Here is a 16733-nt window from a genome sequence, read left to right as displayed (position 1 = left end):
CTTGATGACACCAAGAATACATGTATTAGTAGGAGGGGCGCAGGTCCTTTCTGGACTTAAATATTCTGTATCTGGTCATCACGAATGGATTCTGGCTTGCCAGAAGTTCTGCCGTAGCATTCTGATTGTTAATGGTTTATGGTTCTACAACCCCTAACTTTGAGACTATATAGTTGCTCAATTCATTTGCTGTGGGAAACTGAATTTGAATTCACTTATCAACCCTGTAACAAGGAAACCAGGAACTAAATTTCACTGATCTTATCACAATTGGCTCAACTGATATCAAAGACAGAGGAGATCATCTTAGAGTTAGGAAAAGTATTTTTGTTCTTGCCTATATTATGCAACTAGAAACAATTGTAAAATAATGCTTTTTTTTTTTTTTTTTACCTTTTCCAATTTACATCTTTGGTTTTATTTTCCCAACAACCATATGAGGAATAAGGGACCGATTATAGTCATCCTAATTTTCTAGAGGAGAAAAGGTAAGCAAAGAGGTAGCAGTAATCCAGTGGCAAAACGGAGTATTTGGAATTCAACTCTTCGGTGATTCACAAAAATTCACACCCTTTACAGCCTGACTGGCCCCTCAGCCCTGGCCCTGACCCAGGGGCTGCTCTCTGCATGTAATTAAAAGTGTTAAAGCTACATGTTTTCAAACTCTTGACCGGTCTTTCTGTGAGTTTCAAGTCAATCTGGAAGATTTTAGTGTATTTTATTTTATTTGATTATTTTAATAGAATTCATATATTTAGTAACTCAAGGTAATTTATATTTTGTATGTAGTTAAACTTCACTGCATTTCCACTGGTGCCAATAAATAACTGCTATGGAAAGGCATCCACACCTCACTGCTTTTTTTGGTATGCTTTATTTTCTAAGCTATACGAATGTGCATGTGTGAGGTTTTTTTCCTCTTTGGTATTATAATTACTAAAGATAGTTTTTATATCTTGGATTATCAGGAAGATCAGTTTATTAAACTGACCACATTAAATGCAATGTTGCAAATAACTCATGCTAATGTGGTGGAGTTGTATTTTAGGATTGCACTTAAGAATGCAATCTCCCAGGCGAAAAGTCAGGGAAAAACATGAGGCTGCTTAATAAGTTATCATCAGTAAGTTCTACCGTAATCAATAGCCCCATAAACCCATAGCCAGCTAATACCAGTTAGTGGCTATTCATCTCCATTTCAACAATTCTAAAGGTGTTCTTAATCCCCAAGCAACCAGTGCTGGTTGATTTACAGCTCTTTTAGGCAGTTGTGATTTGGAAATTAGGATGGAGTGCTCGCAGGGCATGCCTGAAGAACTTGCTGTGGTTTGCTATGTTGGAAAGGAAATCGGAGGAAAATCGGGCAGTGGACTGGGCAGTGGTCTGTCTCCAGATGTCCAACAGCAAGAAGACAGGCTCTTCTCTCACATGGTAACGGTCCTTGGTATTGTGGCTCAGTCATGCGCAGCTTAGAGAAGCCAGAGACAACTTTGGCTCAAAGCAGTGCTTCTCAAAGTAAAATATTTGTGCACGTGGTGATTCTGGTGTGTGAAGAATCTTTGGAAATTTCCTTCACCTCATAATGATAAGGCCTTGTTATGACTCTACCTAGTCTTAAGCCTGATTCAGAATAATGGTGTTGATAATAATAATAATGTTGATAATGACTGTTACTGAGGATTTACTCTGTGCCAGGCTTGGTGCTGAACACTTCATATGCATTATCTGACCCAGTCCTCAGAACAGCCCTCTTAAGTATGTACCATTATTTTCTCCATTTTACAGATGAAAAAACAGAGGCACAGAAATAAAGAACACGTCCAAGTTCACAAAGTTAATTAGTGGCAGAGCCACAATTCAAATCGTGGTTTAACTCCAAAGTATGTTCTTTTAAAAAAAATTATGGTAAAATACACATTTACTGTTTTAATCATTTTAAAGTCTGCAATTTAGTGGTATTTACTATATTCACATTTTGTGTAACCATCACCACTACCTAGTTCCAGAAAATTTTCATCACCCCAAAAGGCAACCTTATGCCCATTAAGCAGTCAATCATCATTCCCTTTTCCCTGAAGCTCTGGCAACCACTATTCTGTTCTGTGTCTTGATGGATTTGCCTCTTCTGGACATTTCATATGAATGGAATCATACGGTATATGGCCTTTTGTGTCTGGCTTCTTTCACTCAGCATAATGTGTTCAAGGTTCATCCATGTTGTCATAACATGACATGAAGCACATATCAGTACTTCATTCCTTTTTGTAACCAAATATTAATCCATTATACCAATTTGTTAGACATTCAGCAGTTGATATACATTTGGGTTATTTCTACCTTTTGGCTATTGTGAATAGTGCTGCTATGAATACTCAGGTACAAGTTTTTGTTTCAACACCTGCTCTCAATTCTTTTGGGTAAGAAATATAGGCATTTGATCATAAACCTCTGCTGACTCCAAGAAGGAGATGACCAAATATCTTCAAATCTTCAGTAATTCAACAAATATTTACTGATAACTCACAGCTACCTAGGATGCTAAGCACTAGGAATATGAATTGTAATGAATAAGACAGGTCTCATTCCAAGGAGGATGGGTCCTCCTTGGAAATGACAGAAAACTGAATCAGTGAGTAAAACATAGACCTGGCAGTAGTTAGGATTAAGGGTTCCTTGTCCATTGGCTATTAAAGAAAATTAAAAGCTGGTAACCACACACTGAGCAAGACGCTCTAACAGAATGGTTTGGGATGTGAGAAGCAAGTACCACTAAGAGTAGCTTAAACAATGGTGGCATTCCTTGTCTTACATAACAATGTCTGAGGTAGGGAGGTTCCTGAGAGGGGTAAGTCAGCAGCTCAGCAACATCAAGGAAGTAGGCTTCTCCATCCTTCTGCTCTGCCGTCCTCATAGTCACAATCAGGGAGAGCAGCTCCAGGCATCAGGGCCTCCTCACATAACGAGGACCAAAGAACAAAGTGGAAAGACGGCAGATCCCTTTCCAATCCCTTTTTAGGTACAAGAAAAATGTTCCCAGAAATCCCCTAGAATACTTCCCCTCAGGTCTGTTCTGCCAGATTTGCACCACAAGCCTATTCTAACACCAATTATTGGCAATGGAATGGAATTACAACGCATGATTTAAGATTAATCAAGTTCGAGGCTGGAAGGGGGCCCAGGTTCCCCTGGGGTATACAGCCACCTGATGCCCTAACAAAATACAGGTTCTGGGAAAATGTAGGAGGGAAAGAAAAGGCTGTAGGATAGGCAGCCAAGAGTGTCCGCACAGATGTTAAGGCAAGATATCCTGGAGGAAGTCCAGTTCAGTGTTCTCTGAACTCCAGGCCTCAAGTGAATATCTCAAAAGAAAAAAATGAAACAAAACAAAACCCAAACCTCAACGTGTCCAAGACTGAACTCATGAGTCCCATCAAAGTGCTCTCTTTTAGTGCTCTATTTCTTTGCGAGTAGCACCACCATTCCAGCTGCCTGAGCCAGAAAAACAGGAGTCATCATAATTTTCCTTTTCCTCATCACCCATATCTAGTGTATCACCAAGTCCTGTTGATATAACCTCTAAAATACCTCTTGACTCTGCCACTCTCTTCACCTGCACCACCACCGGCCCAGTCCGAGCCACTGCCATCAGCTCTTCCCTGGAACGCAGCAGCAGTCTTTGGCTTGGTCTCCCTGGACTCCTTTTGACCTCTCTCCAACCTAGTCCTTCACGTAGCAGCTACAGTGGCCTTTTCAAACACATGCTCATGCTTAAAAGTTGTTTCCCACTGCTCCTAGAATAAGGACCGAATACGGCCCTCTCCCAACTCTTCGTAATCCAGTTCACCGGTTTTCTTTGAGCTCGAATGGGTTGTGCTCCATCCCACCTAAGATTTCTGCACTTGCTGTTGCTCCCGCCCTTGCCATCCTTCAGGTATCAGATTAAGTGTCACTTCTTAAGGAAAGCTTTTCCAGGCTTCCTAATTAGGTCAGGTCCCTTTGCTGTAGGCTCGTACGGAGGTCTGTGCCTTTCCTTCAGGGCACTTTTCTATCTATAGACTGTAGGATCCATAAAAACACGGAGCTAGTATCTTCTACAACATAACGCCTGGCACATAATAAATGTTCAACATATAGTTGTTGAATGGCTAAACGTATATATAAACTTAAAAGCAGAGTGGCCGATCATGAATGCGGACCCAGTCCCAGAACGAACACAGATTCGCCACGACCACGCACCGCCCAGCTGCCTGGACCACAAGACTCTTTGCTCCTCCCAGTAGCTCCGCCCCTGGGCCTCGCCCCTCCCTGCTGAGTCGGGGGAGGGGCATAGAGGTCGCGTGACGTGACAGCAACCGGCCGCTGATTGGGCTTCCAGTCGTGCCGGCCAGGCAAGGGGGCGTGTTCACGCACGCTGATTGGCTGTCTGGTGGCAGCTGGGCGGGCGGGGCGGCAGCGCGGGGGCGGGCCCTGGGAGGGACGGGACCAGGCAGGGCAGGAGGGCGCAGCGGCTGGCGGGATGGGTCCTCGCCGCCGGCTTCGCTGAGACTTGCTCGCGTGGGCTGCCCCGACGGGCCCGCAGTGGCCGCGGCGGCATGAAGGGCGCTCTAGGGAGTCCCGTGGCCGCGGCCGCCGCAGGCGCCGCGATGCAGGAGAGTTTCGGCTGCGTCGTGGCCAACCGCTTCCACCAGCTGCTGGACGACGAGTCGGACCCGTTCGACATCCTGCGCGAGGCCGAGCGCCGGCGCCAGCAGCAGCTGCAGCGCAAGAGGCGCGATGAGGCGGCGGCGGCGGCGGCGGCGGCGGCGGCCGGGGCCGGCACCCGCGGCGGCAGGAGCCCGGCTGGGGCCTCGGGTCACAGAGCTGGCGCGGGCGGCGGCCGCAGGGAGTCCCAGAAGGAGCGCAAGAGCCTCCCGGCCCCCGGCACACAGCAGCCCGACAGCCCCGGGGCCGGCCCGCAGCCGCCCGGTACGCCCCCGGGCACGGTGGGCGGGAGAGGACGAGACGGGTCACAGAGGTCACCCTCACAGCCGCCGCGACCGCGCTGGGAGACTGGTCGCTGGAACCTGCTCCGGAGAGGGCAGGGGCTCGGGGAGGAGTTGGTTGAGTTGAGGGTCCTTGTGGCCGAGAAAGGAGGATGGGGATGGGGGTGGCGCGCCCGTTCTGGCCGCCCTGGTCCTGGTGGGGCGGGGGGTCCCAGAGCCCCGGAACCGAGCCTTTCCAAGTTGGGCGAAGTTGAGGGATGTTGCCGGCGTGCCGTGAGCGGGCGAGCTGGGGTCGCTGGCCCGGGGCGCTCACGTCTAGAGCCGGCAGGGGCTGCCTCCCTCTGCGGCCCGACTCCGCGGGATTCGGGTCGGGGGTCGGGAGGAGGAGCGTGGCGGCAGGCAGGGGGCGGCGGGGGCCGCGGGGCGCGGCCGGGCCTCTGTGACGGAGCGGGGCCTGGCGGCCGCGGGCGACGGCAGTGACGTCAGGGCCGTGAGGGGCCGCGCGGTGGCCGCGGGCTGGCGCCTCCGAGCCGCGCCGTGGCTCGGGCCCTGCGGCCTCCGCAGCCGGCCGGCGTCCGTCCACCCTGCGCCTGGCGTTGGTGGGATGTGTAGCTTTTCGGTAGCTCAGGCGGCTTTAGGGCCAGCCTTTTGACCTTCCCCACGAGAATGTTCTGAGTTCCCACTCCCCGCTTCGCCAGACGTGCAGCGCAGAGGTGGGTGCACTGCTGTCCGTCCGGGGAGGGAGGAGGCGGGAGGGTCGTGTCTCGCCTGAACCGCGTCGGGGGCAGTCGGCAGGACTCCACCTGTGTTTCCTGTTTTCCTGAAATCAGGCAGTGGTGCTAAGGTTTGACTAAGAGTGTTAAGATGTGTAGTTCGACCGCTTCAGTCAGCGTTCGGCAGTGTATTCAACTCGGCTTTACTGGCTTGCTCCTTGTTAATGAGAATTGTTCATCGCAGCCAGGAGGGAACCACTCCCGATTTAAGTACTGGGGCTTTGATTCCTGCAACTAGGGAACATTTACCTTTACCTGTGAAAAGTTCAGTGCGGCGATATCACCTGAGAATCGGAAAGTCAAGTCACGGTGATAAAGATGTTGAACGTTATTTGCAGTGCCATTGGACGTCTCAAGACCCCTTGGTAGGCCAGTAAGTTCATGAGCCTGTTTAAACAGTGAGACTTGAGATATAATGTAAGGTATGTATTCTAGTTTTTCTGTTAATTCTGTTTAGATAAATAATAAAAGAATTGAGGAAGGCAAAGCTTTTCCCCTTTCTCTGTGTTTTTTTAGCAAATGGAAATAATATGTTTTATCCTTCAGAATAGTGTGAAACTGCATTTAGTACTAATATATCACTTTTTAATCTTTTTAAAGTTAAAAATATGCATTTTTGTTATAAAGATTTCAAGCAATTCAGAAACATATGACAGTGAAAATCCTTTATTTTTCTTGCTGTTAATGCTTTACATTTATATGCATAAATGGACAAAGCTATTTCTTCTATTCTAAAATGATATAAACTGGGTTGCAATCTGCTTCTTTCACTTAGCCTTGCAGTCTAGTTTAAAACTTTCATCTGTCAATTGTGACCCACGTGATCTGTCTTTTGAAATCTATATTAAAGATCTTTAGTTAGTTTTGTAGTTAAAAAAGTCTTGTCATTCTGGTTCTTTCTTCAGTATGTGTTATTTCAGAAGCAAACAGCTCATAATTTTCATTTATGTAGTTTTTGTACTAAATTTACCTATAATGGTTGTTAGAGAGCTACTCTCTCAAGGTTTTGTAGCCTTGATTGTATGGACTGTAATTTTCTGACACTCAACATTTTTAATTTAGTTAGAATATTATAGGGGAATGCTTAGTGCAGATAAGAATCAAAGGCAAAACATGTTTGACATATAATGGAAACATTGATTAATCCCCCAAGGATGTGGAAATCATAAAATTTTCCCACAGACATGGAGATTTCGAATGACCTTCACTATTTAACCGGATAGGTAGACCGTTGGGTGACCTTTGCTCAGTAAATTCATTCTGAAGTCCCAGAGACTCTTCAGCCTTGCTTTCCCTGGCCCTTCAGGACTGTTGTCCGAAAGTCAAAGCTCAGCTCTATCTTGTAGGCAATCTCACAGTGTGTTTTATTGTATTCTGCCTCCTCCCACGGCCTCAGTTTGGATCAGTGATGAGACTGCTGTGCCAGCCTTTATTGGAGAGGGCGGGTGAAATTCACTGTTTGTACTGTCCTCTTGGAGCTGCTGATCCAGCACGGAAACACTGGGTTCAGTTGCAATCTTAATCTCTTAGTACTGAATTGTGGGAAAAAACCTGGACCCCTGTTATGTTTGTTTTTTGGGTTTTAGAAGGAGAATGAAATGTTTGCAGGGTATTGATAATTATTCTAATAAGTAGCCAGTCATATTTAGTGGTTTTCAAATTATACACAGAAACTTTGGAAGAAGCTTTAATATAAAGTATGCGGTAAATGTCATTTTAAGTTTTGAATGGTGAATTACAAACTCAATTGATACAATTTAAAAAATAACCTTGAGGAAGCAGAAAGACAGTGGGATAAGCTCTTATTCTGTAGTTGAGTGGAGATATTAAGAATTTTTTTTAAATTAGAGGTTATAAATAGGAAATTTGAAGCTGTATTAAAATAACTTCTTACGTTGAGGGAAGAGTATTTAACTGTTGACGTATTTGCTGATGGCTGTTTGTCATGGTCTGTTGTAGTTTTCAATTTGTTAGATAATTTCATAATAAGATTTTCTACCTTACATTTTAAATGCCTCATCTACATTTGATCTGTATCAGTAATGCATGTGCCTGGGGTCTGGCATCGTGTACTCCTGGGCAACTGGGCACGAATGTCAGTCTCTGTTTTGTTTCTGCAATAAAAGTATAATGCTCTATTCATGATAACATCTTTCCAGTATCCTAAATATCCTAAATATGTCACAAGCTCAGATTGTGACTTCAGTACAGGATGCAAATCGGATTTAAACATTTCTAGGTTTAATGTGACATTAATTTAGGATTGACTTAGATCTGTGGTGCAACTTTTCACATTTGAAAAAAATGCTTTGTTAACTAGCAAGTAATACGTTGCACAATTTTATGTTAGTGGTTCACAGACATGATTTTTGCTTTAAAGGGAGATCAGTAGGGTGTTGGAACTATGTTAATATTTACATGTGCCCAGTTTATAAAGTTCAGATAGGAAATATTAAGTGGGAAAATAGAAAAATACGTAAACAAGTATTCCTTAGGAGTCATGTGTATCTAAGTAGGGAAATCCAGCAGTTAAAAAAATACCCATTAATTTGAATACATTTAATATTTTTATAGCCATACAACCCATATGAAGGGTAATTTATACCAAGAAAAATTGAAGCCACTATAATAAAAATTGTCAATAATGTTTGAGATGGAGACCCTTTAAATGTGTACAAAGATGCTTTTAGAAGTGACAGAGTTCTTCACAACATATTTACCATGTATAAAGATGCCTTTGAACACAGACTCTGCTTTAACTTGGTAAAGCATCAAAACTAGAGAGGAGTAAAGTGAGAGATGGAAAGACTGGAGTGGCCGTAGCCCCAGCCCCCGCTGAGTGCTGGCCTCCATGGACGAGAGATGCCCCTTCAAGTGCTGACCTGCTCTTGCTTAAATGGGAAAATACCAGTTTGGCCTCATATTTGAGAAGTATGATCGTAAATGTATAAATCCCATCAAATAGTAGGGAAGTCTGTTTTCAAATGAGAAAGAGCGGTACAAACTGTGTAAAAACAAAAACCTTAGTAGCTGATGATAAGCCATAGTTGGGGTTCTAAAAGTACAATGTGAAGTACGGGGTATTATCCTTTAATTTTCTGGGTGGAGCTTAGCTACCATGTTTTGATAAAGCTGCTGTTGTGAAATATAGTTGATTGGCCAAATATATATATTCTTAGCTGTCACAGAGTCATTGTGAGATGCCTGTGATTCTAGGTTAGTTGGTATAGTTTATCTCATACTTTCTAAGACATACGGGAAAGCATGTGATTCAATAGGAACTTACAAGTTCTATTCAAAAGCAGTGGACTCTGGGCAGTAGTAGTATCAACAGCAGTTTTTCCTCTCTGAACTTGTCCAAAGCCAGATTTTCCTATGACATTGATTTCTAGAAGAGTGAAATTTAGGAGTTCCTATACGTAGTGTGCTGTCACAGACCCTGCATTCCAGCTCTGCCCTTTCATCTTTCACTGGCAGGCCAGAAGCGAACTCCGAGAAGAGGGGAGCAGCAAGGATGGAGCGACAGCCGAGGGTCAGAGGTCACGCTTGACAGAGTGGAGCGGCGATCCTACAGGGAGTGTCGACCCTCTGAGACCGAGAGGCAGGCGGACTTTACACCAGAGAAGTTTATGGATGAAAAGTACGTACTGCGGCTGGGAGGGCCCGGGGCCCTGAGGGGCTGTCAGAGGACTGCCAGACTCTGCAAACTTTGTGGTGCTGTTCCTGGCAATATTTTGCCGATTTAAGTAGCAAATCTTATTACTTCAGGCGACACATGAAGGATCTTCTGTTTATCTCAGATGACCTTAAGTCTTGGTTCAGGAAACGATTGTACGATGAAAAATGAATTATTTATTGGCAACTGTGAAAAGCACTTGTAAAAAACTATACAGGAGTATGTGAAACTGGTTAAATTTCTTTTGAAGTTTAGGCTAGGGATATAATTATCTTTTTGATTTAGTGTAACTAATTTAGACTACTAATGAATTTAAACAAATTCCTAACTGCGTGGTCAGGTTCATGTGCTCTGCTTCAGCAGCCTGGGGTTCACAGGTTTGGATCCTGGGTATGGACCTACACTCCACTCATCAAGCCATGCTGTGGCAGTGTCCCACATACAAAATAGAGAGATTGGCACAGACGTTAGCTCAGCAACAACCTTCCTCAAGCAAAAAGAAGAAGATTGGCAACAGATGTTAGCTCAGGGCCAGTCTTCCTCATTGAAAGAAAAAGAAAAGGAAGAAAAACTGATATAATGTATAACACCAATTTCTGCCTCCCATACCTTCTCTAGAAGGTGCTTTGACCTGGAAGGTGTTTTTGGGCTGAGGCAGTCTGACCACTCCTGAGTGATGTAGCAGCATGCAGGCTATCCATTCTCACCTGTACACAGGGAGCAGTTCTTTGTGTCTTTGCTTGGCCCTAACAAGATGGATGCTTGCTGCCTAAAGTTTTTGTTTAATTTTTACACATACACAGCATGAGTTTAGATTAAATAGAAGCTCCCTGTGAAACACGTTTTAGGGAAAATAAAGTTAAAAAGCTAAGGAAGACTAGTGTATAGTTTAATGTCAAGGGAGCCATTATTCCCAAAGTCTTTCAACTTCTTGACTACTAATTCTACTTAGGATCCTGGCTACAAGTTTAACCAAAGAACATGACTTTGTCAAACTGCACTCTGGAGTCCATTGAAACAAATGAACAAACAGAAAGTTCCAGCAGAGAGTAGCTCAGTCGGAGAGGGCTGAGCAGGTCGTGACTTCTGCAGATCTGTTCGCTAGAAGTTACACATTGAGAACATTGAGATGGTCTATCTGCTGCCATGTAGGAGGGGGAGAGGGTTAGAGAAAGGCATAATTCTGCTTTTTTTGTGATGACTTTAAATTTGCTGTGTAATGGCCACAATCTGCTTGCTTACAGGAAGCCTTCTGGATCGGAGCTGCTGATTTTTGGAGGCATTTGTGTATCTTTTTTTTCACTTCAGGGATTTATTCTGTGGAAATAAGGAAATTATAGCTCAAAATCACAAACCTGTGTTGCCATCTTTTTTTAGTAGCAAAACTATGAGTCTTTTAAAAGGATAAGATAGGTCTTTATATGTTAACATGAAAAGATGACTATTAAGTGAAATCACACTCATATATAAGGGTAGGGGAAGGGTGGGATATGGGATTATTGTTTTCTTTTTTCTTTAAAAATAATTTCAGATTTACAGAAACTTGCTAGAATTATACAAAGAATTCCCGTATACCCTCATGCAGATTCCCCAAATGTTAACATTTTACCGCATTTGCTTTATCAACCTCTCCCTCCCTCCCTCCTCTCTCTCTTCTCTCCCCCACACACATACACTTTTTCTTTGTTGTTTGATAATCTTAATAGATTAATTCAGTCCTCGATTTATGGATGAGGAAACAGACCCAGAGCTTTAGCGATGTGTAGTGCTCTGGTCACAGCCAGCTGCCTTGGATTTTTCTTCCACTACGGCAGAACACTGTTTTCATGTTGACGCAAAGTCAGAAATGGTGCTGGGAGTAACTGTCAGTGTGGCTCACGTGCAGAGATCAGCCGGCATGTAGTCTGGGCGCGCACTACTGTTTTTAATGCAGTAGGAATTTTTCTTTAGGCTCCAAATGATGGACTTAAGTGAACTCTTAGAACATAGGCTATTAGGAAATTAGTCTGCCTCTGTCTGCATACGTTTTGGTTCTTTCTGCAGTTTACTGCTGGTCGTTTAAAGTCAGTTCCAGTTCAGAAAGAATCACTCAGATGTTTAAAATTTCTTTCCCTCTTCATAAGTGAGCATTTTTTAAAGTTGTGATAAAATATACATAACATAAAATTTACCATTTAACCACTTGTAAGTGTATAGTCCTGTGGTCTTAGTGCATTCAGATTGTTGTGCAGCCATCGCCGTCATCCATCTCCAGAACTTTCTCATATTCCTCGGCTGAAACTCGGTGCCTGCTAAACACTAACTCCCGGTTCCCCCTGCACGAGCTTCCTTCCTTTTACCTGTAAAACAGGTCCTAGTAAGAGAGTGGATTACAGGTGTGTAAAGCAGGTCCTAGGCTTGTTGTAAGAGAGTGGGTTACAAGTGTGTAAAGCAGGTCCTAGGCTGGCTCTAAGAGTGGGTTACAGATGTCTAAAGCAGGTCCTAGGCTGGTTCTAAGAGTGCGTTACAGATGTGTAAAGCAGCTCACTTGGCTCAGATATTCTTTTCCTTCCTATAATAAAGAGGATATATTTTATAAGAGGGGGATTATAAAGAAGCAATTGAGAATATATTTAATTGGGGAGTGGGGTGGGGGTAAACCTGTAGAGGAAAGAAAAAATGGTTTAAGGGATTAAAATACACTAGAACACACAGTGCTCTTTTTAGGGTCACTTTCAATCACTATTATATTTTAAATGAATTTGTTATTTTTTGGTATCTGATCTAGATTTCATGTAAATTCTGACCCGATTTTCACTGTTGGCATTATTTTCCTTGTGTGTTTTGCGCTTCATTTCCTCTTAATGTTTGGGGAGACTTTTTTTCTTCTATGGCCCTGTCCAACTTCCTGGTTAAGAACTTACTTTTCTTTTGTTGTTGTTTTAGAGTTTTGCTAGATGTTTGTTGTAATGTAGGATAGATTTTACAACAATCTCTATTTAAGAATTTGGTTTTGGCCAGGGCATTTGGGAGACTGAAAAGCTGACTTGGGGAATTTATTTAGGACAGCGTTTCTTGTCAGAGACTGTCATGAGGTTAATGACTGGTGCTTCTGTATTTTTTTATCTTTTTGAGTAAGGAAAATTGTGAGTTTTGTATCTTTTTACCCATGATCGTATAATAGCTTTTTTTAAATTTTTAAAATTTTTTATTATTTTTTTATTGAGTTTATAATAGTTTACATTGATGTGAGATTTCAGTTGTACATTATTTGTTTGTCACCGCATAAGTGCTCCCCTTCACCCCCTGTGCCCACCCCCACCCCCCTTCCCCTGGTAACCACTGAACTGTTTTCTTTGTCCATGTGTTTGTTTATATTCCACATATGAGTGAAATCATGTGGTGTTTGTCTTTCACAGTCTGGCTTATTTCACTTAGCATAATTCCCTCCAGGTCCTTCCATGTTATTGCAAATGGGATGAATTTGTCTTTTTTATGGCTAAGTAGTATTCCATTGTGTGTGTGTGTGTGTGTGTGTGTATGTATGTACAATATATATATATATATATATATACACACACACATCAGTCAATGGGCACTTGGGTTGCTTCCATGTCTTGGCTATTGTGAATAGTGCTGCAATGAACATAGGAGTGCATATGTGACCTTGGATTGTTGATTTCAAGTTGTTTGGGTAGATACCCAGTAGTGTGATAGCTGGGTCATATAGTATTTCTATTTTTAGTTTTTTGAGGAACCTCCATACCGTTTTCCATCGTGGCTGCACCAGTTTGCAATCCCACTAGCAGTGTATGAGGGTTCCCTTTTCTCCACACCCTCTCCAGCACTTGTTATTTTTAGTCTTAGTGATTATGGACATTGTAACAGGCATAAGGTGATATCTTAGTGTAGTTTTGATTTGCATTTCCCTGATTACTACTGATGTTGAACATCTTTTGATGTGTTTATCGGCCATCTGTATATCTTCTTTAGAAAAATGTCTCTTCATATCCTCTGCCCGTTTTTTGATCAGGTTGTTTGCTTTTTTATTGTTCAGTTGTGTGAGTTCCTTATCTATTAGGGAGATTAACCCCTTGTCAGATATATGATTTGCAAATATTTTCTCCCACTTGGTGGGTTGTCTCTTTATTTTGATCCTAGTTTCTTTTGCCTTGCAGAAGCTCTTTAGTCTGATGAAGTCCCACTTGTTTATTTTTTCTTTTGTTTCCCTTTGTCTGAGAAGACATGGTATTCATAAATATCCTTTTTAGTTTGCTGTCAAAGAGTGTACTACCTATATCAACCAGGAGTTTTATAGTTCAGGACTTATCTTCAAGTCTTTGATCCATTTTGAGTTCATTTTTGTGCATGGCGTGAGATAACGGTCTACTTTCATTCTTTTGCAAGTGGTTGTCCAGATTTCCCAACACCATTTATTGAAGAGACTGTCTTTTCTCCATTGTATGTTCTTGGCAGCTTTGTCGAAGATTAGCTGTCTGTAGATGTGCGGTTTTATTTCCGGGCTTTCAGTTCTGTTCCATTGATATGATCATATAGTAGCTTTTTTTTTTTTTTTTTTTAAGATTTTATTTTTTTTCCTTTTTCTCCCCAAAGCCCCCCGGTACATAGTTGTGTATTCTTCGTTGTGGGTTCTTCTAGTTGTGGCATGCGGGACGCTGCCTCAGCGTGGTCTGATGAGCAGTGCCATGTCCGCGCCCAGGATTCGAACCAACGAAACACTGGGCCGCCTGCAGCGGAGTGCGCGAACTTAACCACTCGGCCACGGGGCCAGCCCCCATATAGTAGCTTTTTAATGTAACATTTTCAGCCATAAAAGTAGACTGGAACATACCTCTAGTTCTGGTGTTTGAGCTGCTAGATTTCAATAGTCATTTTAAATGTTTTTAAAAGCCTTGACAAATTTAAAAATATCATTTATCTTATTAAACTAAGGCTATAACTATGAAAAAGATGTGGTCCTTCCTGCAGGAGCTTTGAGTCTAGTGGAGGAGAGGCAAGTCCTCATAAAAAGTGATAGCGAGGGGCCGGCCCAGCAGCATAGCGGTTAAATTCACACGCTCCGCTTTGGCAGCCTGGGGTTCGCTGGTTCAGATTCTGGGTGTGGACCTGTGCACTGCTTGTCAAGCCATGCTGTGGTGGTGTCCCACATGCAAAATAGAGAAAGATTGGCACGGATGTTAGCTCAGCAGCAATCTTCCTCAAGCAAAAAGAGGAAAATTGGCGATGGATGTTAGCTCAGGGCCAGTCTTCCTCAGGGGGGAAAAAAAAGTGATGGCAATGAGATTCAGCAGAGAACAGGTATGAGGAGAAGTAGGCAGGCAGTCAGGCCGTGGGTCCAGCCAATGCAGCAGGGGAAGAAGGGAAGAGTGGTGAAGGGCCCTGGTTCTTGGCTTGGGTACTCTAGTGAGTTAAGAACCACAGGAGGAGCAAGGGGTCAGTGTTGGTCGCATATCTACAACCTGGGGGATATACAGAGGGTCATGTCCAGGAAGTAACTGGCTTTGTGGCCTGGAATCAGACCCCCAAATGAGAGAAACAGGGTCACATGAATGAGGGTCATGTAGCGTTAGCATAGATACGAGGACAGTGTGTGCAGGGGCTGGAAAGACAGGAATGCTGATGCACTTAAGGACAGACAGGTGTCCTGGAGAACAAGGGAGGCGGCTGTGTGCCAAGACATGTTGATGAAAAAGGCAAGGTGCCGGACTTTTTCCTTTCGGGTGACTCTGGAAGCACCTGCCTCTGAGAAGTGGAATTGGATGGCTGAAGAGCAAGGAGAGTACCTTGTGGATTTGGTACCGTGTTGGGTGTTCCTGCTCCAAAAATAATTTTTTAAGGACAGGCAGAGAAGGAGAAGCCGGAAAAAGTCAGAGGAAAATTAGTAGTCAGTAGTGTCAAATGTTGAATAGGGGTCTAATGACATAAAGACAAGTCGCTATTGGATTTAACGGCAAAAAGGTCATCTTCAGCTGTCCTGGGAAGTGTATGCGGAGCAATGGGGGCAGAAGCCAGGTTGTTGTGAGTTAGTGTTGTCAACCTCAAATGTCACTGACTGGTTGTGGGGGGGGGGGCGGGGCGCATGATGTGAAGTTTGACTCTTTTTCTCATTATACAAAACATTCCAAATTTAACTTAAATATTTAATATTAGAACTAGAATGAACCTTAGAGTTTCTTTATCTAACCTCCTCATTTTATAAATGAGCAAACCAGATCCAGAGAGAGAAAAGGGTGCCCCGCTACAGATTAGTATAAGACCTGCCCAGGACTCATAGCTGACTTCTCCGCTTAGCAGCTCTAAGATCTTGGGCAGGTTACCTACCTTCTCTGTGCCTCAGTTTCCTCATCTGCAGGCAGAGTTGTATGTTATAGATTTGTTTGTGAAAATTAAATTACTGTATGTGAACTGCTCAGAACAATGTCAGGGATGGTATGTGTTCAGTAAAAGTTAACTGTTTATTATTCAAGCCACCATTCTTTCTAATACACTGTAGCCATAATGTCCTTCTAAAATTTTTTTCTCAAAAAAGTCTTAGCTCTTTAATCCAATTCACCCCTTCTTACTCTGTGCATCTCTTTCCAGACCAATTGACAGGTTTGATCGAGACAGACTGCTGAGAGGACGTGGAGGCCCACGAGGGGGCATGCGAAGCAGAGGCAGAGGTGGGCCCGGGAGCAGAGCTTTTGACGGTTTTGACCAGAGAGGGAGACGAGAATTTGAAAGATATGGTGGGAATGATAAAACGTAAGTTTCTTTGTAAATGTTATTTTGCTGTAAGATCTTGGTAATACGTGGTATGAATCTGTTTGTTAAGTGTTGATATTTAGTTGACTTTATGTTAGTATAGTGTTGATCCTGAGGGAGCTGATCCTGGGAAAGCTTTTATGATCAACTTTTCTGATTTGGAGATTGACTGGAGACCAGCTTCCAGTTTAAAGGGACATTCTTTCTTTCTCTAGAGCAATGAGAACTGAAGACAACGTGGGTGGATGTGGAGTTCGCACCTGGGGCTCAGGTAGAGATACCAGGTATGGTGCAAATATCTGCCTCCTGTGAGCCTACAGTTCAGTGGAAGTCTCTGGATCTTTGTTCGCCTTTCTTAAACATTACGTTTTATGTGCTGTGCTTCGGTATCTTCATACTTGTGTACCCTTATGTAGAGATTGATTTTAGGCTTTTGTTTAGTTTAATCGAGTTTAAAATCAATGCTCAACTTCAAAAACTTAGTGAGATAACTTTTTAAATGGGCTTGTTATGTTGCAATTTGATTTGAAAACTCCTTTTAAAATTCTTTTATTTTAT

The 16733-nt window shown here is 43.2% G+C and overlaps 1 protein-coding gene across 4 annotated transcripts in view; it reads left to right on the top strand.

The window, feature by feature from the left end:
* Nucleotides 1-4462: 4462 nt before the first annotated feature.
* Nucleotides 4463-16733, top strand: part of HABP4 (hyaluronan binding protein 4) — a 40191-nt gene continuing 27920 nt past the window's right edge. The window contains exons 1-4 of one of the 4 annotated variants that reach the window (XR_011431576.1): nucleotides 4467-4965; nucleotides 9233-9395; nucleotides 16014-16175; nucleotides 16391-16459. Coding sequence is in view for 2 of the 4 variants with exons in the window: in XM_023627087.2 (XP_023482855.1) it covers nucleotides 4593-4965; nucleotides 9233-9395; nucleotides 16014-16175; nucleotides 16391-16459 (767 nt within the window). In the remaining 2 variants the exon portion in view is untranslated. Of the gene's footprint in view, nucleotides 4966-9232; nucleotides 9396-16013; nucleotides 16176-16390; nucleotides 16460-16733 lie in introns of all 4 variants that reach the window. The other 3 variants (XM_023627087.2, XM_023627088.2, XR_011431577.1) reach the window with 3 other exon arrangements.

Source organism: Equus caballus, chromosome 23 (genome assembly GCF_041296265.1).
Source record: "Equus caballus isolate H_3958 breed thoroughbred chromosome 23, TB-T2T, whole genome shotgun sequence".
NCBI lineage: Eukaryota > Metazoa > Chordata > Mammalia > Perissodactyla > Equidae > Equus > Equus caballus.
This window is presented reverse-complemented; position numbering and strand designations above follow the sequence as displayed.